The 22,959-nt window shown below is 41.9% G+C and overlaps 1 protein-coding gene across 9 annotated transcripts in view; it reads right to left on the reverse strand.

Annotated features, from left to right (window-relative positions):
* The window catches only part of LOC137846700 (ubiquitin-associated protein 2-like), a 115,047-nt gene that overhangs the window by 86,300 nt on the left and 5,788 nt on the right, over positions 1–22,959 (reverse strand). For all 9 annotated transcript variants that reach the window (XM_068664785.1, XM_068664784.1, XM_068664778.1 and 6 more), the window contains exons 2-4: positions 12,217–12,356; positions 8,443–8,520; positions 6,735–6,845 (exon numbers count right to left, since the gene is read on the reverse strand). In XM_068664785.1, coding sequence (XP_068520886.1) covers positions 6,735–6,845; positions 8,443–8,520; positions 12,217–12,356 — 329 coding nt within the window. The remainder of the gene's footprint in view (positions 1–6,734; positions 6,846–8,442; positions 8,521–12,216; positions 12,357–22,959) is intronic.

The following is a 22,959-nucleotide window of genomic DNA, read 5'->3' on the forward strand; positions in this document are numbered from 1 at the left end:
TCTGAGGCCTAATATGTATTCCAGGGGGAAGGGGGAATGTCAATCGGGGGAATGTCAATCTTGAGTATGTCATTCACTGGAGAAAAATGTTTAGGAGGGGAATGGAAGGCAGGCAAAGCTGCCTGTGATGCAGCCTAAATCCTAGCAGGGACAGGCTTTGAGAAGATGTGTCCACGCTAGCCACTTCAAAAATAGGTATCCTAAACAGGAGTATCTAGAGCAGAAGGAGGAAGAGAGATTGCTGTTATGAATTCAGAATGGGGGGGGGGGGGGGGAGCTGCCGTCAGTCTGAGTCTGTGGTGCTTTGTTTCCACTGGTCTTTCACAGTCACTCTCTCCCCTGCTCTGGCATGGGGCCCCTCTTGTGGAATGCCAACTTTCCTGGGCTGGTCCTGTGTGGATTTCTCCACAGGCAGTGAAAAATGGGCTCTTTGGGAGCTGCTCCAGGTGTTAGTCTGTGCCACATGGTCTATATGTCAGGAGGGGGTTGGTCTGGCTTGGGACCCCCTGGGGTCCACCCCCTGCCCCTGATCACCTACTCCTGCATGGGCTCCTCTCTACAAGCTGCAGCATGGAAATTGCTCCACTGTGGTACACCATGGGCTGCAGGGGGGGCTCTGCCTTCCCCACCACGGGCCTCTCTGTGGGCCACAGAGGGGCTTTGGCTCCAGCACCTGGAGCACCTCCTCCCCCTCCTTCTGCACTGACCTTGGTATCTGCTGGGAGGTTTCTCACTCACTCTCCCAGATGCTGTTGTGCAGCAGTTCTCCTTTTCTTGGATGCTCTCTCACAGAGGCACAAACTGCATTGCTCATTGCTTGGCTCTGAGCAGCAGTGGGCCCCTTTGGAGCTGGCTGAAACTGGCCCTTATCTAACCTGGGGCAGCTGCTGGATTCTTCTCACAGGGGCTACCACTGCAGCCCCCCCACTACCAGAACCTTGCCATGCAAACCCAATACACTGAGGCAGCTAGGTCATTACTGGCCTGTAAAGCATCAACGCTTAAATTAAGTAATGAAACCCTAAATGTGATGGGGGTAGAAGGGGCTGGGAAAACAGTACCACTTTTTGAGGACACCAAGCTGAGACTAGGGGATAAAATGATCACTGGGCAATAATTGTATGCACCCGAGGCAGGGACTAACTTGTTGGGAAAGGATTTGATAATGAAAATGGGCATTCAAATAGTAAAGAATTAGTCTGGAATAAGTTTTATTAACGGGGTGCTCTCAGGCCCTGGGAGCAAAGATATATTTGCCTTTGAGTGGGAAGACCCTGAAATGGGGTGGAAGCAGCAGTGCAGATGGACAATTTCACCTCAGGGCTTTACAGGACCACTGATTTATTTGGGGACATTCTAGAAGAAACTTTGGAGCAATTCCAACCTCCAAAGGAGGTGTTACTGTTACAAATACGTGGATGATCTTTTATTGTCAGGACAGGAGAAAACAGTCATGAAAGAAGCCACTAACAAACTATTCAACTTTCTGGGAAAACAGGTCTTGAAAGGACTGGAAAATAAATTACAATACATAGAAAGAGAAGTCAAGTACTTAGGGCATGTATTGTCTGATGGGGAATGAAGAATAAATCCAGAGAAGATTGAGGGAATTACTGAGCTACCCCTGCCCGAAACTAATAAGAACTAAAGAGTTTTAAAAGAAAGAGGTTAAGGAATCAGGAGTCACGAAGTCTGAACTAAAATAGATACTCCCTGAGGGGAGAAAAATGCTGAATAAAGTGCTAATGAGTCAAGTATTAGCTGTTTTACATCAAGTGGATCATTGGGAATTCAAGCAATATGTGACACTGTTCTATGGAAATATGTATGTGTAGGAATATATACATACACACACTGGCTGAACAAGTATGCAGCAGTTGTGTAGTATGTCAAAAGGTAAATAGGAAAATTATCCAGTCAGCCTAAAGGGGGGGGGGGGCAAGAACCAGGAATTCAACGTTTCCAAAATGTACAGGTAGATTTTACAGAGCTCCTTAGAGTAGGTAGATGTAAATACTTATTAGTCTTTGTCAGTCATTTGTCAGGGTGGGTGGAAGCTTTCCCTTCAGTATCTGCAACTGCAAACATAGTAACTAAAGTAATTCTAGAACAAATAACTCCCAGGTATGGAATTGTTGAAAATATTGACTCTGATCAAGGAAATCACTTTATGTCAGAAATATTGCAAGGGCTAATGTGGACTCTAGGAATGAAGTGGAAATTTCATACTCCTTGGCGTCCTTCCTCTTCTGGAAGGGTGGAGAGAATCAGACAGTAAAGAAGCAATTGACTAAGTTCTGGAAACTCAACTTCCCCAAACAAAGTGCTTACCTTTGGCACTTCTCCGAATTCAAACTGCACCAAGAAAAGATGTGGGAGATTCACCATATGAAATATTATTTGGATTGCTGCACATGGACAAAGGGAATGGATTGCCTCAATTTGAGACAAAAGATGCTTTTCTTAAGAACTATATACTCTGTCATCCTCTTTGTCATTTCTCAGGACCTGTGGACTGTTAGCTCAAACCCCACCCTTGGAAGCCCTGATCCATCCATTCCGAGCAGGAAGTTGTGATCTGATGCAAACATGGAGAGAATTGAAACTGCAACCTGAGTGGGACAGACTGTTCCAAGTGCTCCTGACTACTGAAACAACAGTAAGAACAGCTGAGAAAGGGTGGACTCATTCCTGGGTAAAAGCATCAGTTAACCCTGATACCTGAGAGACTGCCTTAACAAAGACTTTTAAGATTAAAACTGTTAAAACTATCTATTGTAAACCTTTACCTTTTCCTTAGAAGAGTGTTTCCAGGGAACACTCCCTGTAAGTGGGAGAAGGCGGGGTATTTAATCCCCGCCAGAAGAATCCTTATTAGTTTGTGTACTAACACTGTACAAGGTACAAACCCATCTCAGCTTTAATATAAAAATCCAACCCCAAAATAAATTCAGGGATAATATCAGTTCCACATGAATATCTGTAGGGGTTGAAAACAAAATGCCTAAAACACTTGCTAAGTATAGCACAGCAATTCATTATGCAATTGCATGGTTAGTCTATTGAGCCATAGTTGCAAAGCAAAGAAAGGTATTATTGGTGAACCATTAAGATAGGAGATGCTTTTATTGTCTCCACCTCTAGGAGCTTATAGTCTGGATAAGGTATTCAAGCAGGAAAACTGCATATGCAGATAAGGTGCTGTCAAGCGTGAAGCACTAGATTGTACTGGGTCTGTCTGGAATGTTAACTTTCCCTGCAGCAGCCCATACAGTGCTGTGCTCTGCACTTGTAGCTAGAACAGCAGTGGTATCACACCAGTGTTGTGTCTGCTGCTGAGCAGTGCTGGCACAGCATCAGGACTCTCTCTAACCCTCCTAGGGGGTGGGCAAAAAAGTGAGAAAAGAAACATCACCAGGGCAGCTGACCTAAACCAACCAAAGGGATATTCCATACCATGTGGTGTCACACTCAGCAATAAAATGTGGAAACCGGAAGAAGGGAGGGCTCTCATTGTGAAAACATTGGTCCTCCTCCCAAACACTGGCTACATGCATTAGAGCCCTGTCTCAAGAACGTGGTCAAGCATTGTTCATTTGTGGGAAGTAGAGAGTAATTTCTTTCCTCTGCACTTCCACACAGCCTTTGTTGTTTTTTTCCCCCTTCCCCTTTTTTCCCTTTAGTTAAAATTGTTTAGTTAATAATAATCTTTCCTTAATTGTCTTTTTTTCCCCCTTTAATTAAATTATACTTATCTCAACCTGTGAGTTGTTCTTTACTTTACTTATTCCCCTCCTCATCTAAGGAGGGGGAGTTAGAGCACACTTGTGGTGTTTAAGCTGCCTAGCACAGTAAAACCACCACATAGATAGAGCCCATGGCTTCACAACAGGCAACTACATGAAAAGAAGGTTGACTATCAGTAATTTGGGTCCTGTGATCTCTTAATTCACACAACAGCAGCTCAGAAACCCTCTCAAGGTAGGCAGTGACCAGCTAATCCCATCTGCCTAGAATAAAAAAGAAAAAACTAACATTACCAAACAAGCAGATGGCAAATCAGCTTGCAAGTATAAAGTCAATGTTTTAGTGTCTTGTTTGAGAGATTAAGTACTAAAAGAATGGTTACTCATTTTTTGTAGCAGTATAGGTTAGAAAGAAGCTGAAGTCACTTTTCAATTTCATATCTGGTATTGAAGACTACACTACCATAGGACAACTTAGGTAAAGCACAGATGGTGCTGATTAGAAGTGCAAAACTACTTGTTTGAGCAATGCCATGTTACTTGTTTAACTGAAAGCTTGGTCTCCTCCAGTAACTATCACATGACTTCACATGTCACAGCCTGTGTAACTGCATTGCACACTAAGACCCTCCAGGAGTTTGAGATACTTTAAAGGAGAATAAAAAACTGCAATGACAACTTAAGAACCAAATCTAGATGGTTCAGAATGCACTACATTGCTAATGGGTATGGTGCCAAGTGATCTTCAATTGTTTTAAGAAATCTCCAAAAATGGATGATTCTACAAATCTTAAATAAAATACTATAGTAACACCTTATACAACCTAAGTATCAGTAAAAAGAACTATAAAAGCATCAGATCCATGCTTTATCATAAGTAAGATTTTCAGACAACCACAAGGATTTCAGGATTTGTGAAGTTTATTATTATTCATATAGGGAAAAAATCAATGTAATTTGGAAGAACACTGAGAAGCTGAGTATAGCACTATCTCTGGGCACGGATATGCGTCATAGACCAAAGCTGCCTGCCTTTGTAAACTACAATTTCAGCTGAGGATGCTGAATTACCATTATGGACTTGACCCTTGAAAATATGTAACAGAAGCCTTCTTGCTGCCCTGATCTCGGGGCGCAGGGGGAAAAGGAATCTGAAGTGTTCCCCCTTTAATCTACCTTCCAAAGTTTTAGAAATTAAAATACGTTTGTTTTAGAAATTAAAATACGTTTGGGCATAAAATGGCTCTTACTCCTGTAGCAAGCTAAACAAACAAGTCTTAGGCAAAGAAGCATGCCCTTCTCTACTCTCCTCCAAAGCCTGACTGTCACAACAGTTGCAACTGAAAAATCTTCATAAAGAGAGTACAAAGCCTTAAGGATCACAGCCTTAAAAAAAAAAAAAAAAGCTGGCAGAGTACTAAAGAGATTATAGACAGACTCCATAGCTATCACTCCCTGCTCTAATTCCTCAAATTGGATAGATACATATTCTTCCAAATGAGGTATAAAAAACATGTCGTGCAAAGCCAAGTGAAGCTAGAAACAGATTCAGGAATCTGCATTCAGAACAAGTATTACCTCTGCTTCCAACTTTATACCAAATCCATGGTAAAGCTCTTTTGAAGGAAAATGGCCTCACAACAAACCCCTGAAGTTGGAGGGTCCACACTTCCATAAGCAATGTGCCTTCACACACTGATGTAGACCCTTCTAATTTTTTCCTCCTCCCTTGTCCAGCCCTTCACGTTCTCTGTATTTGAGTTGCATTTTCTATAGTGAGAACAATGGGTTCAGAGGGACTTGCCAACATAACAGAACATGGATGTGTTGCCTCTTATTGACAGATGAGTTCAGAAAGTTTCTTCCATGTCATGATCAATTATAACAGTCTACTAAGGTAAGAAAGCATTTGACATTCTTCAACCAGAAAACTATTCTGAACTAGAAAATGACAAGTACAAGACAACACAAAAATGGATAGCACATCACCAAGATACATTTAATCAAGGTGAGATGCTCTCTTCTCCTACCAACTTACCCACACACTCAGCATTACATACTTTTATGCTTGAGATGATCAACTCTTACAAATAAAAAATAGAATAAAAATAAAAGTCCTCTTGGTTAGAATTATATGTGGCCTAGATTTGGGGCACGGGGGGTTCATTTCCTCATTAACACTAAGCAACAGAACACATCCTGATAAATCACAGGAAGCGCTACTGAACATTTGACAGTAAAGTAACCAAGTCCGTGTTTCTTTCTCAATTTATATGAGAGAGAATCTAGTTGACTGTCTCAGATAAGCTGTTAGAAGCCCCTCCAGCAAAAACTTCAACCACAATTTCTTGAAAACTCTTGGGATAAAAAAAAAACAAAACAAACATGCTATGCTAACACTGTTCCTATATATACAGTTCATTTTTCTCTTTCAGTTTCTCCGTGAAGTAAGGCTAATGAGCAACAGTGGAAAAAAAGCAACTACTTTCTGTATTATCTTCTGCCACTATTAGTTTTCAATGCATCTTTCAGATATGGAACACTCCTCCAAACCTCAATACTCGCAATGCATACCTACAAAAGTTATGTGACTTCAAGTATCTGCCTCCCTTTTTAGGTTTACAAAGATTTCCCTTTGTGGCACACAGTATCACCTCAGGTCTCATGACTGTGGCGCTACAGAGTAACTACAAACAGGTCAGCAGAACACAGGACAGTGCCCCACTGAGCTCTGCTGCAGAGAAAATAGTAGCACTTATATAAAAGATGGAGAACTCTGCAGAAGACCAGCAGAACACCCACACCATTTTCAAGTTTCAGCCTTTACGCACAAGATAGAGAAGCCGCCCTGATCTCCATTTCTTCCAGAGGAATTTCAGTGGAGACATGGAAAATCAATTTCTTAAATATGACTTTCCCAATTATTTTCTCAAAGTAAATTGCTACAACAAGAAATAAGAGCAGTTTAATAGAGAAGGAAAACCTTACCGTGTCTGAACTTCCTTCCAGCAATATGTTGATAGCTCTGTTCACATCCCCATTACAGTCATGTAATGCCACTATGCACTCATCCTGGTTTTTCCCCGTCACTTCCATAAGCTGGCAATAAAAGTCACACATTAAAATATCCAAAGTATCATCATAAAGTAAGAGTTAATACCACCACAGATTCTAAGCAAGTATGCAGTTGTGTCAGAGCAATCTAAAATCCTAAATAAAAGTATCTACACTTCACAGATCTGCTTAGGGTTCAGGTAAGAGGCAGGATGAAACAAGTTTAAATAGTAATCAAGAAAGCACTCTCTTGTACTTTTTCCCTTTATGCTTGCAAGTTTGTTTACAAGCAAATGCTGTCACCCCATAGATACCTGTATATGAGGGTAAAGACACCAGAAATCAGGACAGCTCCATTATCTCCCCCTTTATCTCACTGTGTGAGTACAGCCATAAACCATGGTGGAGAACAAATACACCTCGAAAAACATCCAGACTGAGAAAAAGATTAACTTTTCCAGTCAGCTCAGCTCCTTCAATCCATTGTAGCATAAGACCACGCAAACAGGCTACGTGATGACTGCTTAAGGAGAGCTGGTACTGAGCTATGCTTTGTGGGCCTGCAGTACACAACCTGAGGAGTAGGGAATGGATATAAACAGCCTGTCAGGGGGCATACAGTACCCCCACACAGAAAAAAAACCACAAAAAACACGAGCTAGAAATATATATGCACATGTGAAATATTGTACATTTCCTAAGCAGAATTTAACTCTTATCATTATTCCAATCAGCAGAGCTACAGGCACTACTGATCAAAGTCCCTTTACTTCAGAGCATACAGGACTTCACTTCTAGTACTGCAACAAAACAAGTTTATAAACAAGAATAAAAAGCAGTTAACAGTGACTGAGAAGTTTTAAAAAGGGAAGGAAATTGAGAAATCTGCCCCCTCTGCTGTATCAATGCATTCACAATAACTCTCCTCTCTGAGTGCATTCCTACATTCTACATGAGTTGTGACATGCTCATTAAGATAAAAACACCAATACCTTGAGCAGAACAGGTAGCTGAATCCTCAGTACTGCTTGAATTAACAATCTCAGCTCTAACAGCATAACGGAAGCCTAAATATATATATATCCAAAGCTCAGCATGGTAGAAGAAATGGTGTTAGATTTTGTTTGCAGTGTAATTCCACCATTTTCACATACAGATTTGGGAGGTCAGATTAAAAAAAACTACACAACACACACCACTTCACCTTTAAGCTTTGATTACATTTTTACTTTTCCTGAAAAACAGCTGTTTTAGCAAACTCAGTTTACACAGGTGACAAATTTTTCCCCTGTGCATGTACATGCAGGCAAGCTGAATGCACTCTTTAGAATAAAGATTATTAGGACCATACTAGAAATACGGAGTCTGCAAGAGACATCAGCACAGATGAATTTTGGCTGAACGGCTCATCTACAAAGGATAATACACCAGTATGACTACACAGCCAGAGCTATATTACCATACAACGTCTTATAAACAGAATTTTAATAGTGCAATAAGAGCATCTTTTCCTAGTTAAACTTATGTAATTCCAAAAAACATTTAATCTAAATCATAAACAGCTACTCTAACTCCAAAATGTAAGCCAGCCTAGAGACACCTTAGTGCAGGGTGTAAGAAGTCTGTGCCGTAAGGAACATACTTGTTTCACTTTATCTTCAAAGTCTGCATCGTTCTTATCATAGATCATCTGAGCAAGGCGAATCTGTTCTGCTGTTGCCTGAAAAAAAGGCAAAAATCCAATGAAGTTCACTGAAAGTAACAATATCCTTTTAAAAAGTATCGCCTAGTATCACTATCTTCTCCACCTTTTCTCAAAGAGAACGCAACAAACACTGAGGTGCTACAAGGAAGGGATTAACACTTGCTCTTCTACATTCATTTTACATTAAAAAGAAGTTTACTAGAACAGAAGCAATTTCAACACTTGGTTTTGATGCTTAAACCAGTTACAGGCCATTACATAGATAACTACATAATAAAATTAAATTTACTATGGAAGCCTATATTTTGATATTTTACTCCTACTTTTATTTAGCAACTATCACTCCAAAGTTAGTTTTATCATAAAAAGCACATTTTCCTAAATTAACCCCATCTGTGATGATGCCCACTCACATCACCTTCCATGACTCCCCCAAGAATGTGACCATAGATTTATAAGCACTTCAAAGAAGACAGGGTTGCACCTCAAGACTCTGCCTATGAATAGCTGCACTAACACTCATCTCTGAAAATTAGTAAAGGATCTTGCTATTTATATTTGCGTAGTGGGTTTACATGACAAGGTTTTGGTAGCAGGGGGCCATAGGGGTGGTTTCTGTGAGAAGAAGCTACCCCATGTCAGGTAAGGGCCCCACTGCTGACCAAAGCCGAGCCAGTAAGTGATGTTTTTGAGCCTCTGAGAGCAAATTTAGGAAAGAGGGGGGGAAAAAAAAAAAGAAAAATTTTGCTACACAGCATCTGGGAGAGTGAGAGAGGAGTGAGAAACAGCCTTGCGAGCACCAAGGTCAGTGAAGAAGTAAGGGGAGGAGGTACTCCAGGCACCAGAGCAGAAATCCCCTGCAGCCTGTGGTGAGGACCATAGCAAAGCAGGATGCCCCCCTGCAGCCCATGGAGTACCACAGTGGAGAGCAGGGTTCCACGCTACAGCCCGTGGAAAGGAGCCCACACAGGAGCAGGTAACCTGGCAGGAGCTGCTGCTCGTGGGGGACCCAGGTTAGAGCAGTTTGCTCCTGAGGGATGGACCCCGTGGTACGGACCCATATCTGGAGCAGATCTCGAAGAGCTGCTGCCTATGGGAAGCCCATGCAGGATCAGTTCGGCAAGGACTGCATCCCATGGGAGGGACCCCACAGCACAGGGGATGAGAGTGACCAAGAAAGAGCAGGGGAGACAAAGTGCTATAGACTGACCACAACTCCCATTCCCCCATGCCTAGGGGAAGGAGGTGAAAGAGGGCAGATGGGGGGGAAGGCATTTTTGGTTTCTTTCCTCTGATTCTCACTTCTCTAGCTTGTTAGTAATAGGCAATTAATCTTATCTCCCTACTCTGAGACTTTTTTGCCCATCATGATAGTTGTTGAGCGATCTCCCCATCCTTATCTCAACTCTTGAGCCCTTTTCATTGTATTTTCTCCCCCTTCCCCTTTGAAGAGAGGGAGGCGAGAGCGCAGCCATGGAGGAACACAGATGCCCACCCAAGTAAAACCACCACAATTCAATGCCTATGTAACATTTCTGGACCACAAAGGCACACTTGCAGCTTCTCCAGTTGTCAGACTAAAAAGGATGGATGCAGTAAAACAAATCCTAATATGTTTATGGTTGCCCCACACAGAAAGCAACTCAACACCCACTAATGTCTCAGCAGATACAGCTACTCTTCAAAGCATGGCATTTTTAGTCCACTTGAACTGGGTTCCCATGAAAATGCCGAAGATAACTGTATGTTACATGATCCTGAACCTAATTTGATTTCTGCTCAAATAGTAAAGATGTCTGTCTCTTGCTGGAGAAAGCTGATATTGAAGAGCTAAGACCCAAAATGCGTGTTTGTGTGCTGCAAAATACTTCATTAAGAAAGGGATCACTTCATCCACTGAAATTCTTGAGTAAAAGGATTCATCCCGGACAGCTGACTGAACCTCACCTTCCAGAGTATCATTTCAGAGAATACCAACATGTTCTGAGCCTCAGGAGTTTGATTCAGCCCCACCCTGCTTTGCTGTTGGAGTTTACCACAAATACAAGCTCTGGAGAAGGTCACTAAGTACAAATGCTGAGAAGAATCTAAAAATTATTCCTCAGCAAATAAGCAGCTGATGGTGTATGGTGGAGTTACTGCAGCTGTCCCAGATCCTTGAGGGAAGTGACATTTGCCACGCTGAGAGGCAACATTCAAAGACAATTAGTGTTCGTAACAGAGTTAAGCACACCTTGCTATTTTACATTTCCCAAGTACCGTACCGACAGCTTCCTACATCAGCTGGTAACACAGAGAGACTACCCTGGAGTTCCCAGCCCCAAGCCCTGCGCTACCCAGAGCACTATACCACCACAGAAGCCTCCAGGCCCTGCACAAAGAATCCCTTGCTTGGTGTCCACTACGAGCTCAGAGAACAAAGAGGAAAATGTCCACCACATTCAGGACTCATGCCTTACTGCAACCTTTTGCTCAGTCTCCTCAGGCCCACTGTAATTTTTCAACTCAAGACATTTCCTTTACAGATATCCAGAGAAGAAAAATTCAGACAACACAATTTCCGTACAGACATGACCACATATTTGACCAGAAACAGGAAGTCATTAAGATTCATTTATTAATGACTTTTTTTTTTTTAAAGTCCACATTAGACAGAAATGCACCAATTTTATAACAATATGAAGTGTCTGACGGTACCTTCAATTTTCCTGTGTAAGCAGAGAGCTTGGAAATTCGCTAATGTTTATGCCAGTGGACTACACTCATACAAAACTAAAGACCCAAAAGAAAAACAAAGATGGTTTTATTACACAAACACCAAATCATTGTCACAAGAAGTTGTCCCACCCCAGCAACTGGTTGTTCTTTGTTTAAGACACTATCTTCATAATACTTTATTAACCTATAAAATAGTATAAAACATTACTCAACCTTACAAGACACATGATCTTTGCAGTGTTAGGGAAGGTTATTCTCAATTAACAACTTTGAACTCCCAAAAAAAGAGAAATGTGCAAAACACAAAGCTAAGTGAAAGTAATAGGCCCAGATCTGATAATAAAATGGTGTACTTATTATCCATACACAATGGAAAATATCTGCAGTGTAATTTCTTACTGAAGTGAACTGAGAGAACTGGCGGAAGAACTTGCCAACCCAGATAAGTACACAAATTAACTACTCTGCTGCTGAAAAAAAATCAAGACAATGAGCTAATCTCAGATACTCAAAAATACTTTTTAATCCACTGATGATTTTCACTTCGCTTTCTGTGAAGACATTGCAAGCAATTCTGTGACTTGCAGATAGATTGAATCATGCTGTAGAACACAGCATGTATCTAATAAAGTTTCTCCCACGCACCCAAACACCTGTATCAACCAGAGATCTTCTAGCATCATGAGACTAGCATACAGAGGAGAAAAATCTGAGGACACCAAGGTCACAGAACAAAAATCCTGACAAGCATAGGCACAGAATTCCTCACTGATGGGAAATATTGCTGAAAAACAATACTCGTGTAGAGACAAATACAGGAACAAATTAAGGCTGCGGTAGATTACTAAGCAATTGAAGTGAAATTTCAAACACACTCTTCCAAATAAGTCTTTAATTTTTCCATCTTTTCTTAGTTTTTACTGACTTGTAATGATATGCACTTCTTCCACATGCTTGCTTTGAATTCAAAGATCATTATACAGTGGCACGTACCTGTACTACTTGTTTCTGTTGTTGTATTGGCTGTGTGGTTGAAATTTGCGTTTTGTCCCGAGTGCCCCGGGGACGTTCACTGCCCACCGAAGTCATCATATACAGTATATACAAAACAATGTATGTACAAAATAGAAAATCTGAAAGAAAAAAAGCATGAGTTAAGATATGGCTCTGATTGAATACCCAGATAACATAAATGCAGTAGCTTCAGCTTACTTGCCTTTACCAGAAACTCTTGTAAAGACAAGATTCCTGAGGAAGCAGCTTAAAAATCCTATTATTAGATTTATCACAGTCTTTAGAGTAAGAAGAGGGAATAGAGTAGATTAAAAAAAAAAAAAAAAAAACACATTCTTACGAGTTGACAATGGTCTGTCTAGATTTGTACTTGCAGATTACATCTCCCAGATTTTTCCAGGTCTTTAACGTAGACTTTATCTGCTACTCTGCTGGGATTCCAGCTCCAGCTATAGGACTCCTTCAATTTCTATGCTCTCTCCTGTCCTGTTTTGATGACTAGAATTTCACCACACTGGTACCCACTCAGAACACTAATGTAAACATCATATTCACAAACCAGACTGTTTGTCTCTTCCCTATCATTATAGGTGTAGGAGAGATTTAAGGAGGTCACTGCCAACACCCACTCAACTCCTCATCCCTCATTTGCAAGAGAAATGCTGATCCTTGCCTTTAAATCCAGGCTCTGTAGACAGGGTTTGTGTTTTCTGTTCTCCCTCATACTAACAGAAACCATTTACCAAACTACCTATTACTCTGCTTTAAACACACTTTTGTTGTAGGTGTTCATAAAAGAAAAACCCAACCTCCCTACACACACACCAGTGCTATCTTGTCTGTGACAGTCAGCTTTCATTTCAATTTATCCTCCATCACTAAAAACACTTGGAAAAAAAGCAATTTCTTATTCCCCCATGTTTCTGTGGCACCTAACACAAAACTACCTGATGAATATATAGCTTTTAGCAGCTCTGATAACTGAAAACAGATCTCAGAACAGCCACAGTCAACTGCCAAGTTTCTGTCCCCATGACACTGGGAAGTAAAACTGCAAATTTATGGAACCAAAGACAAAGACACACAAAGCTGCAAAGTCTTTTTTACTGCAGCCCCAGCGCACAACCTAGCAGAGCAAATTGCTCTGGCACAAGTTTGGTATTGCTGAGCTCAGGGCACAATAATGCTCAAATGAAAACTGAGCAAACCACTGTGATTACACAGACAAGGATGTGCTCAGTACCAAACCGGTCACTAGCCTTCAAAAGCGGTATATATCTGAAACCTAAGTTGCAACAAGCTGCCACTGTTCAAACACTGATCCCCAGCGCTTAGGAACCTTACCTAGATATCAAAAAGACAATTAACCCTGTTATGATCTTCAGTTTAGAAATATATTTTTGTTGGCCAAAATTAAAAAAAACAAAAACAGAGCATCTCGTTCAACGTGATAGTTAAACCGTTCAACAGAACCTGAGGAAAAATGTATTTCCATGAACTTTTCCATATTTAAGAAGAAAAGGCTTGCCTTTACCAGGAACCAACCGTAGTATGATCTGAACAGGAACACAGTGTTTCTCCAGTTTCATGAATACCTTCACCAAAGCCAAGCTGTTTCACAGTCCCTTTGGGTGGTCTAACTTGTGTGTCTGCAAAAGGCCTGAACAAACAGGCCTTGGGATCACCACATTTTGACAGACACAGTCAAAGAGGTGATTAAGGAGGCATTGGGGAGGCAAGGACAATCCCCCAAAGACTGTATATATCGAAACAAGACACTGGAACTCATGATAAGGAAGCGGCAGTCGGACAGAGAAACAAATGTAAGGACTATAAATCTCAAAACTGGACATTGGAATTCATTATAAAGATACAACAAACGGAAGAATTAGCAACAACCAGCTTTTGCAATTAAGAAACGTGCCAATTCAGCAGATTCCTGACCAAAGGTGAAAAGTACACTGTGAGGAAGACTCGGGGTCTTCCTCCCAAAGACCCCTGCCCACAATTCTTGGGAGGCTCTACGCAGGCGCAAGGTGCCAAAAGGCTAATTAGCATGAGAAGCAAGGGAAGGTGGGGATAGGTGATGAATATGTATAGGCACTTATAGAATATTAATAGCTTGATTGTATAAGTTCAAGACTGCTCTCCGCTTTGGGTATACATGATAGGTGGAGAGATCCCCCCGTGCATCCAGTGCTGCAATAAAGAATATACCACTTCAGGAGATTTCAGCTTCGATCTTTGAATCAGAGGGGTAACTCAAACACCTGACAAAGTGTTTGACAGGAAGCAAAATATTAAGTAGCTGTGGACACACTCTGAACAAGTTCAACACTTATCTCAGGCTCTCTGCTCATGGCTGTCCACTGATACTTTAAACATGTTCACAGAATTGTCTAGGTTGGAAGAAACCTCCAAGATCACCTAGTCCAACCTCTGACCTAACACTAACCAGTCCTCCTCTAAACCATATCACTAAGTTCAACATCTAAACGCCTTTTAAAGACCTCCAGGGATGGTGATTCCACCACTTCCCTGGGCAGCCCATTCCAATGCCTCACAACCATATCAGTAAAGAAGAAGTTCTTCCTAATATCCAACCTAAAACTCCCCTGGTGCAACTTTAGCCCCTTCCCCCTCGCCCTGTCACCAGGCACATGGGAGAATAGACCAACCCCCACCTCACTACAGACTCCTTTAAGGTACTTATAGAGAGTGATAAGGTCGCCCCTGAGCCTCCTCTTCTCCAGGCTGAACAAGCCCAGCTCCCTCAGCCGCTCCTCATAAGACTTGTTCTCCAGACCCCTCACCAGATTTGTTGCCCTTCTCTGGATTCACTCGAGCACCTTGATGTCCACCAATACTCCCAGGTCCTTTTCCGCCAGGCAGCTTTCCAACCACTCATCTCCCAGCCTGTAGCTCTGCTTGGCGTTATTGCGCCCCAGGTGCAGGACCCGGCACTTGGCCTTGTTGAACTTCATGCAGTTGACCTCAGCCCATCGGTCCAGCCTATCCAGATCCTCCTGCAGAGACTTCCTACCCTCGAGCAGGTCGACACACGCACCTAACTTGGTGTCATCTGCGAACTTCCTGAGGGTGCACTCGATCCCCTCATCCAGATCATCGATAAAGATATTAAAGAGGACCGGCCCCAGTACCGAGCCCTGGGGAATGCCACTAGTGACTGGCCACCAACTGGATTTGACTCCATTCACCACAACTCTTTGGGCCCGGCTATCCAGCCAGTTTCTAACCCAACGAAGCGTGCGCCAGTCCAAGCCAAGAGCAGCCAGTTTCTTGAGGAGAATGCTGTGGGAGACGGTGTCAAAAGCCTTGCTGAAGTCAAGGTAGACCACATCCACAGCCTTTCCCTCATCCACCCAGCGTGTCACTTTGTCATGGAAGGAGATCAGGTTCGTCAAGCAGGACCTGCCTTTCATAAACCCATGCTGATTGGGCCTGATCACCTGCTTGCCCTGCAAGTGCTGCGTGATGACTCTCAAGAGGATCTGCTCCATGAGCTTCCCTGGCACTGAGGTCAAACTGACAGGCCTATAGTTCCCCAGGTCTACGCTCTGGTCTTTCTTGTAGATGGGCATCACATTTGCTAGCTGCCAGTCAACTGGGACCTCCCCCGATACCCAGGACTGCTGATAACTGATGGTAAGCAGCTTGGTCAGCTCCTCTGCCAGTTCTCTCAGTACCCTTGGGTGGATCCCATCCAGCCCCATAAACTTGCATACATCTGAGTGCTGTAGCAGGTCACCAACCATTTCCTCATGGATAGTGAGGGCCACATCCTGCTCCCCTTCCACCAGCTCAGGGTACTGGGCATCTAGAGAACAACTAGTCTTGCCGCTAAAGACTGAAGCAAAGAAGGCATTAAGCACCTCAGCCTTTTCCTCATCTTTTGTAACTAGGTTTCCCCCTGCATCCAGTAAAGGATGGAGATTCTCCTTAGTCCTCATTTTTGTGTTCATGTATTTATAAATACATTTTTTGTTATCTTTAACAGCAGTAGCCAGATTGAGCTCCAGGTGAACTTTGGCCTTTCTAATTTTGTCCCTGCACAGCCTCGCAACATCCTTATAGTCCTCCTGAGTGGCCCACCCTCTGTCATAAACCCTCTTTTTTCTTTCTAAGCTCAAGCCACAACTCTGTTCAGCCAGGCCGGTCTTCTTCCACACTTGTTTGTCTTCGATCCTTATTTCATCCCCATCCCCCTTCTTACCTAGTTTAAAGCCTTATATATCACAATCTTATACTGTATACAGTCTTTGGATCATCAGTGGGAAAACAGACATGTATCACCTTTCCTGAGGAGCAATCCTTGATGCCCAGCCTCCTGGATGCTTGTTAGCATTCACTTGTTGTGAAGAAGGACCTTATAAATCTTTGGAGGTGCTTTTATCAAATAGGAAAGGAAGGTATTACCAACCAACATCAGGACAGTTTGCCTACCGCAGCATACATCTATCTAGAAGTCATCTGGTCATCTTAATATTTCCCTTTCACAGGCCAAACATGTAATATCCATCCCTCCTCTACCAACAGCCCTACCTTGGAAAGGCTTGCTTCCTCCACCAGCTCATTAACTCAGTGCAGGCCCTGCATGGGGAAGAAGTGGCAAGCCAGACATTTGTCTTGCAAGACAGGGCTGGCTGCCTTGGAAGATCTTCACATGGCTCCTTCCACCAAAGGTGGCTTACTGCAGACTAATAATTTGTACAGCTTTCTCTGAAATGAGCTCAGGGGTCAGCTAGAAGCCTGGGTGAACTCAGGACACACGCACAGAGGTGAGGAGATAGCTGTAGAGTATGAACAAACAAGTTATGGATGTTCTCTTCAAAGACTACATGGAAAGGACATATGATCTCAGGTCACGCTCTGGTTAAGCTATCAATACCACAAGGAAAAAAAAAGTATCTAAGCAGCCAAAGTACTTCAAATAAGACTGGTGTTGACCACTAAAGCTGCACCGTGGTATGTATTCTTCTATTAACCGCAACTGACTTGTCTCAAAACCCCTGTTCCCCACACCTCTAGTAACAGTGTCAGGAAGATACTTTCAGAACAGTTTAACTGTGGTTTACATAAGTATGTACAACACTAGACATGTGCATGCATCAAGGACATGTCAGGCTTGCATCTGTCAGTCCCACCAACTGGAAGGCACAGGAGTTAAAACCAAGCTTTCAGTGAATCTCCTATCAATCACTACCATTACCACCAGGTTAGCTATACCCACAAGATGAGTAATCCACGCAACAGCAGAAACAAAATGTCAGCTATTAAATCACACAACAAAAAAACAACTTACTAGGAAAGTTAATCATAGTTTAAACTGGTACCAGAACTAAAGATGCTGAACTGCCGGGGTACAGCTTTGGCTACTGAACTAAAAAAGGTGTATTGCAGCGATTTGCTCTGGTATAACCACCCATATCTACACAGCCCCCCCCAGATTAACCCCATTTTACACATTCAAACAGCCCCATAAGATTCAGGCTGAAAGCCAGGTGCTCCAAGCAGCAGAAATCAACAGCTAACACGAGCTGGGAGACAGGCCACCATGCAGACCCCAGCATTTGCTCTGAACAGGGTCCCATCACCACGGTGGCACACAGAAAGCGGCACTAGGTGCAGGGCATGGTAAAATCACAACCTCACTCCCTTCTTCCCTGGCTCCCTCCCACATCACTGCACTGCGCTTCTCCTGGAACAGCTTCCAAAGGAATTCTCTGAATAGAAACAGATACAAGCAGCAGGGCTAAAAATAGCCAAGTAGGAGTTGAGACATTTATGACATCCTCAAACTGGTGGAAATGTATTCAACTGCCTCAAAGAATGGCACCAAGTTGTTTCACAATATGACAGACACTGAGGAACAAAGTAGGGAGTGCCACCACGAAGCGAACTGGAAGGGGAGGGGGCAATTCTGACTTGCAACACCATCATCAGATCACATTACAGCACTACAAAAAGCAATGGTTAGATTACAAGCCACAAATGAAATAAAAGCAAATGCACGAAGTAACCCGTAAGGCTGCTCCTCTGAAAAGGCGTTAAAACCTCCCAATATCAGATTTTGGAGCCTACTTTCAGAGATTTGTTGGCAACACTGAAGAGCTCAGATACCATTCCTATGCTTCTACCAAGCCCTGCTTCTTGAACTAGATCCTCAGGGAAAAAACTGCAAGACTGATACTTGTGGACACTCGCATTGACAAAAACAATATAAACCAGAAGTCTCACTGACATAAAAATCCTTTAAATATAGCAGGATATTCCTGAATATCTTCCTGTAACTTCCCCAAGATCATATTTCACAGGGTTCATCTTAAGCAAGATAAGAATCCACCAAAATAAAAACTTTTGACTGACATATACCATACGTCACTCAAACAATAAAATAACAGTAAAAAGTTCTACCATCTGGAATAAAAAATTCTGGAAAGAAGAAGCAATAGTTTTAAGACAGCATTGAAAGTTCCCTTCCTTAACCATCTTAAGCTTTTACTGTGCATAAAAACTTGATGAAAACTCATGGTTGTTTGATCAAACTGGAAAAAAAAAAACACATCCTTTGGGAGTCTTTTAGCTGTCTTTCAGCCCCACACTCACTGTTCTAGTCTCCCACTATTTTTATTTATTTTACCTGGCTTGGCTGCCACTCACTTTCTGCCAGCAGCAGGAGGCTCTCACTCCCCTCACTAAACCTCCCAGAGCTACACCAGTTTATAATACAGGTGAATCTGCACAGAATCTCTTATGATTTTGAAAAACATGTTTTTCTTCCTTCCAGAACATCCTTCCTATCAATGGACCATTAAGAAATCTGTTTTTGCATTAATTTATTCACTTGTTTTCATAAAGCTTACTTTCTATTTCAAATGTGTCTTCTCGTATTTCGCAGGGTCATTTATCACTGTGCTGTACTAAACAGCCCCTGGTTCTGCAGAGGTATGCCAACTTCTCACTGTACAACACATTAGAAACCCCCAAAATGTGTTTTCTGGAATATCCTCAGAAGGCATTAGCTACCTGTCTATTTTACCAACCATCCAAGAGACCAAGCACTGTGCTGCAAGATCAAGTCACTTTTGACAGAAGTGGGCTCTTCACATCTCAGTTTCTGAACCAGCTAGCTTATTTATATTAATTGCAGCACCTCACCCTTAGCGCACATGTGAGCCCTGAGATTGCATCTGGAATACACACACTTAATTGCAGCATACAACTCTAACAGCAGCATTAAAATATTACAACTATCAGCTTTAGCGATTACACTGTACTTATAAAAACACTACTGAACAAATGCTTTGGCAGTGACAGCCTTAAAGGCTTAAACCATTTCAGCAGATGTGTTGTAAACACCAATTTCACCCTAACAAAACAAAAAGCTGTATGGATGTGAGTGGCAAGCAAGGGATGAGCAAGGGATAAGCAAGATAAAACATTACAAGTTTTAGAAGTTGCATTACAAGCTTAAGTAACAGTTGTTTAATCACAATAATAATTTTCAGCCATTTACAGAATGTTACGTAGAAATCCTAGCACAACAGGGGACTGTTACTTTCTGTAAAAGCCATGACACTGTAAATAAATTAAGAAAGCAACAGGAGGCAAGTTTAAAATGCAGAACATTTTAAAGATGGTCTCAATTTAACACGAGGGCTGTTTTCATATTCAATGAGCACGCTGTGCAAAACATGGGTTTTTGAAAACTAGTGAGGAGAAGCTGACACATGGGTACAAGGTGAACATAAGTCATAATTAAGAGCAAAAAAAACCAACACAGCAACTCACCATTTCACATTCCTCCTCTGATAACAGCAAGAACCCTGAAAAGCCCACTCATCTAAGAGGGCAGCATTCACCCAAAGTTGCTATCAGCAGCAAGTGAACTGCTAAAATGCCACTCACCATCACCACTTGGGCACCTGCATGGGTTTGGGGGTGTTCACAAGGATGGGGGCCTCAGACATGCAGGTATTGCCATTTTGGTCCCTTCGCTTTCCCTTGTCTAAAACCTGGACAACAATACTTGCCAACCCTTCTGCTGTGCTCTAAAACTCCAGGGAAGAAGGTATTAGCATACAGAGTTCTGATGTGCCCAAAAAGAATCTTGAGTTTTTCAGATTGGTTGTCATAGAAGTTTCTGTGAGATCACAGCTACATCACAGGAAATTTCTCCCCAGGATCGAATACAAGAATGGTTGAATGCGATGAAGCCACTCTCAATACGTTGCATTTAAACGTCACTCAATACAGCACCTGAGAACAGCAATTTTAAGGAGAAATAAGTTTTACTTCCACTTATTCATGCAAGCCATTTGAAGAGTTATGAACACATCCAACAGAAACATTATGCCCTTTCCAGATTTTTTTTTTTTCAGAAAAAGAAGACAAGAAAAGCATGTTTAAATAGATTATCTTGTTCCCAAAGCCAGAGACATAAAATGATTCAAGTGAAGTTCCCTTAAGTTGTTCAATATTCTACACATGATGAATAAAAGCCAGAAAATTCCCAGAATGTGAAGCTTCAAGAGTAAGGCCTTCCACATGAGTTAGGCATTAACATACATTCAAATGTGCAAGAACTTTTGACAACAAAAACCTTTGTCCAGTTGAATTGTCACAATCCCCATCAAATTAAAAAAGTAAAACATAGCCCAAAGAATGCAACTGAATTGGGTCAGAAGAAAAATTAGGATTAAGCCTGAAGAGTCAAAAATCAACCTTACACACTCGTGGATCCATAACAGGCTGTAATTTTAGTTTATAGGCAACTAAAAATAATCCAATGTTTATCCGGGTCTCACTTGTCAGTGGAGATTTCAACATAGTGAAATACAAGTTGTTGTTTAAAAGCTAAAGTATACTGATGTCAATCTAAAATTCTTTCACTGTAAAGAAGCATTTCCTTGGCCAAACTTCCCAAATCTTCAAACATCCAATTGCTGCATAAGATTTGAAAGCCTAAGTTCAAAAAAAGTGTAATCCTCATTACCAGAAACCACCTTTTGTCATCACAAAAATAGGCATTTTAAAGGCACAATTTAATACTTGTTCTATTTTTTTTTTTTTATTACCTTTGGTTTCAGTTACAGCACAGTACAATAGTGTTTTAGTTAGCTTTCAGATTCTTGGAGCCAAAATGTTTTGGATTTAAATACAGTTGGAAAATATTCCTGGCATCATGGAAATTTTTTTACACCTGTCCTAAGCATAAGAGTCTTCATTTTATACAGCCTTAGAAAAAAATAAATCAATGTCTTCCTTCCACTTTTTTTCTTAATTTTGGTCATTTCAAAAATATTACAACATCTGAAACAAAGGAGTAGATGCTAAATACAGCAGGTCAATATTTTCACAGACTCTGATACATCCCAGAAGCTGAACCACTTGGAAATTCAATTTAAAATAGGCCCTGGAAGAGTTAAGCACGCCACTTCCCAACTGGTCTTTGAGATTTCAAGACAGCAGAGCTCCCCTCTTCTCTAGTCCTAAAATCCCATACTGGTATAAATATATCCCAACACACCTTTGGAAAAAACAGCTTAATGTAAAGCTCTATTTTCTGTCTTTCATGCATTGCCTTCAGCTGGATGTTTTTAGACCTCAACTAGAATAAAGCAGATATCATTTAGATATGCATTTTGGCAAAGCTTTGCAATTTGAGCTCTGCTTATGTGAGGTCACTTCACCTGGCAGAGAAGTTCCAAAGTACAAAGTTGAGATTCTTCAGGAAACGTAAGAGGTGGTTAAGGTCTCAGCATAGTAAACAGAAGGACTATGCGAGTCAGTCTCTAAATAGAGATGGCTTTCCCCACCACGAGAATGCCAGGAGAGAGAGCTTATCCTTTCCCTTTCAACATTTCTCCCTCAAAAGAAAACAAATATTATCTTTTATATATATATATATATATATATATATATATATATATATATATATATATATATGAATGATGTATTTCACAGTATGTCTGTTCATATACAAGCTTCTAGGAAAAAGGCAACTCAGTGCTGCACTACACAGACAAAAGCAGAACAAAAATGCACTTACAGGAGTACCAGGAGAAATAAGGTGCAAACCAAGCCCTTAACTTTCCAGCTGGCATTACTGCAGTCCAGCTGCTACACACTGAGCAACACCAGTTCATTACTCTCTTACAATTACCTGAAAGGAAGGTGTGGGGAGCTGGGGGTCAGCCTCTTCCCACAGCTAACCAGGGATAGGACTGGAGGGAATGGCCTCAAGTAGCACCAGGGGAGGTTCAGGTTGGAAATGAGGAGACATTTCTTCTCAGAAAGAGCAGTCAGGCATTGGGACAGGTTGCCCAGGGAGGTGGTGGCATCACCGTCCCTGGGGGCGTTTAAGGAAAGGTTGGACATGGTGCTTAGTGACAGGGTTTAGTGGGGGATATTGGGGGTAGGGGGGTGGTTGGAGCAGATGATCACAGAATTGTAGGGGTTGGAAGGGACCTCAAAAGATCATCGAGTTCAACCCCCTTGCCAAAGCAGGTTCCTTAAAACAGGCTGCCCAGGTAGGCATCCAGACGGGCCTTAAATATCTCCAGAGGAGACCCCACAACCTCCCTGGGCAGCCTGTTCCAGTGCTCTGTCACCCTCACTGTGAAGAAGTTCTTTCACATGTTGGTGCGGAACTTCCTGTGCTCTATCTTGTGGCCATTACTCCTTGTCCTCTCCCCACAA

The sequence above is a fragment of the Anas acuta genome, chromosome W (genome assembly GCF_963932015.1).
Source record: "Anas acuta chromosome W, bAnaAcu1.1, whole genome shotgun sequence".
In the NCBI taxonomy this organism is placed as follows: domain Eukaryota; kingdom Metazoa; phylum Chordata; class Aves; order Anseriformes; family Anatidae; genus Anas; species Anas acuta.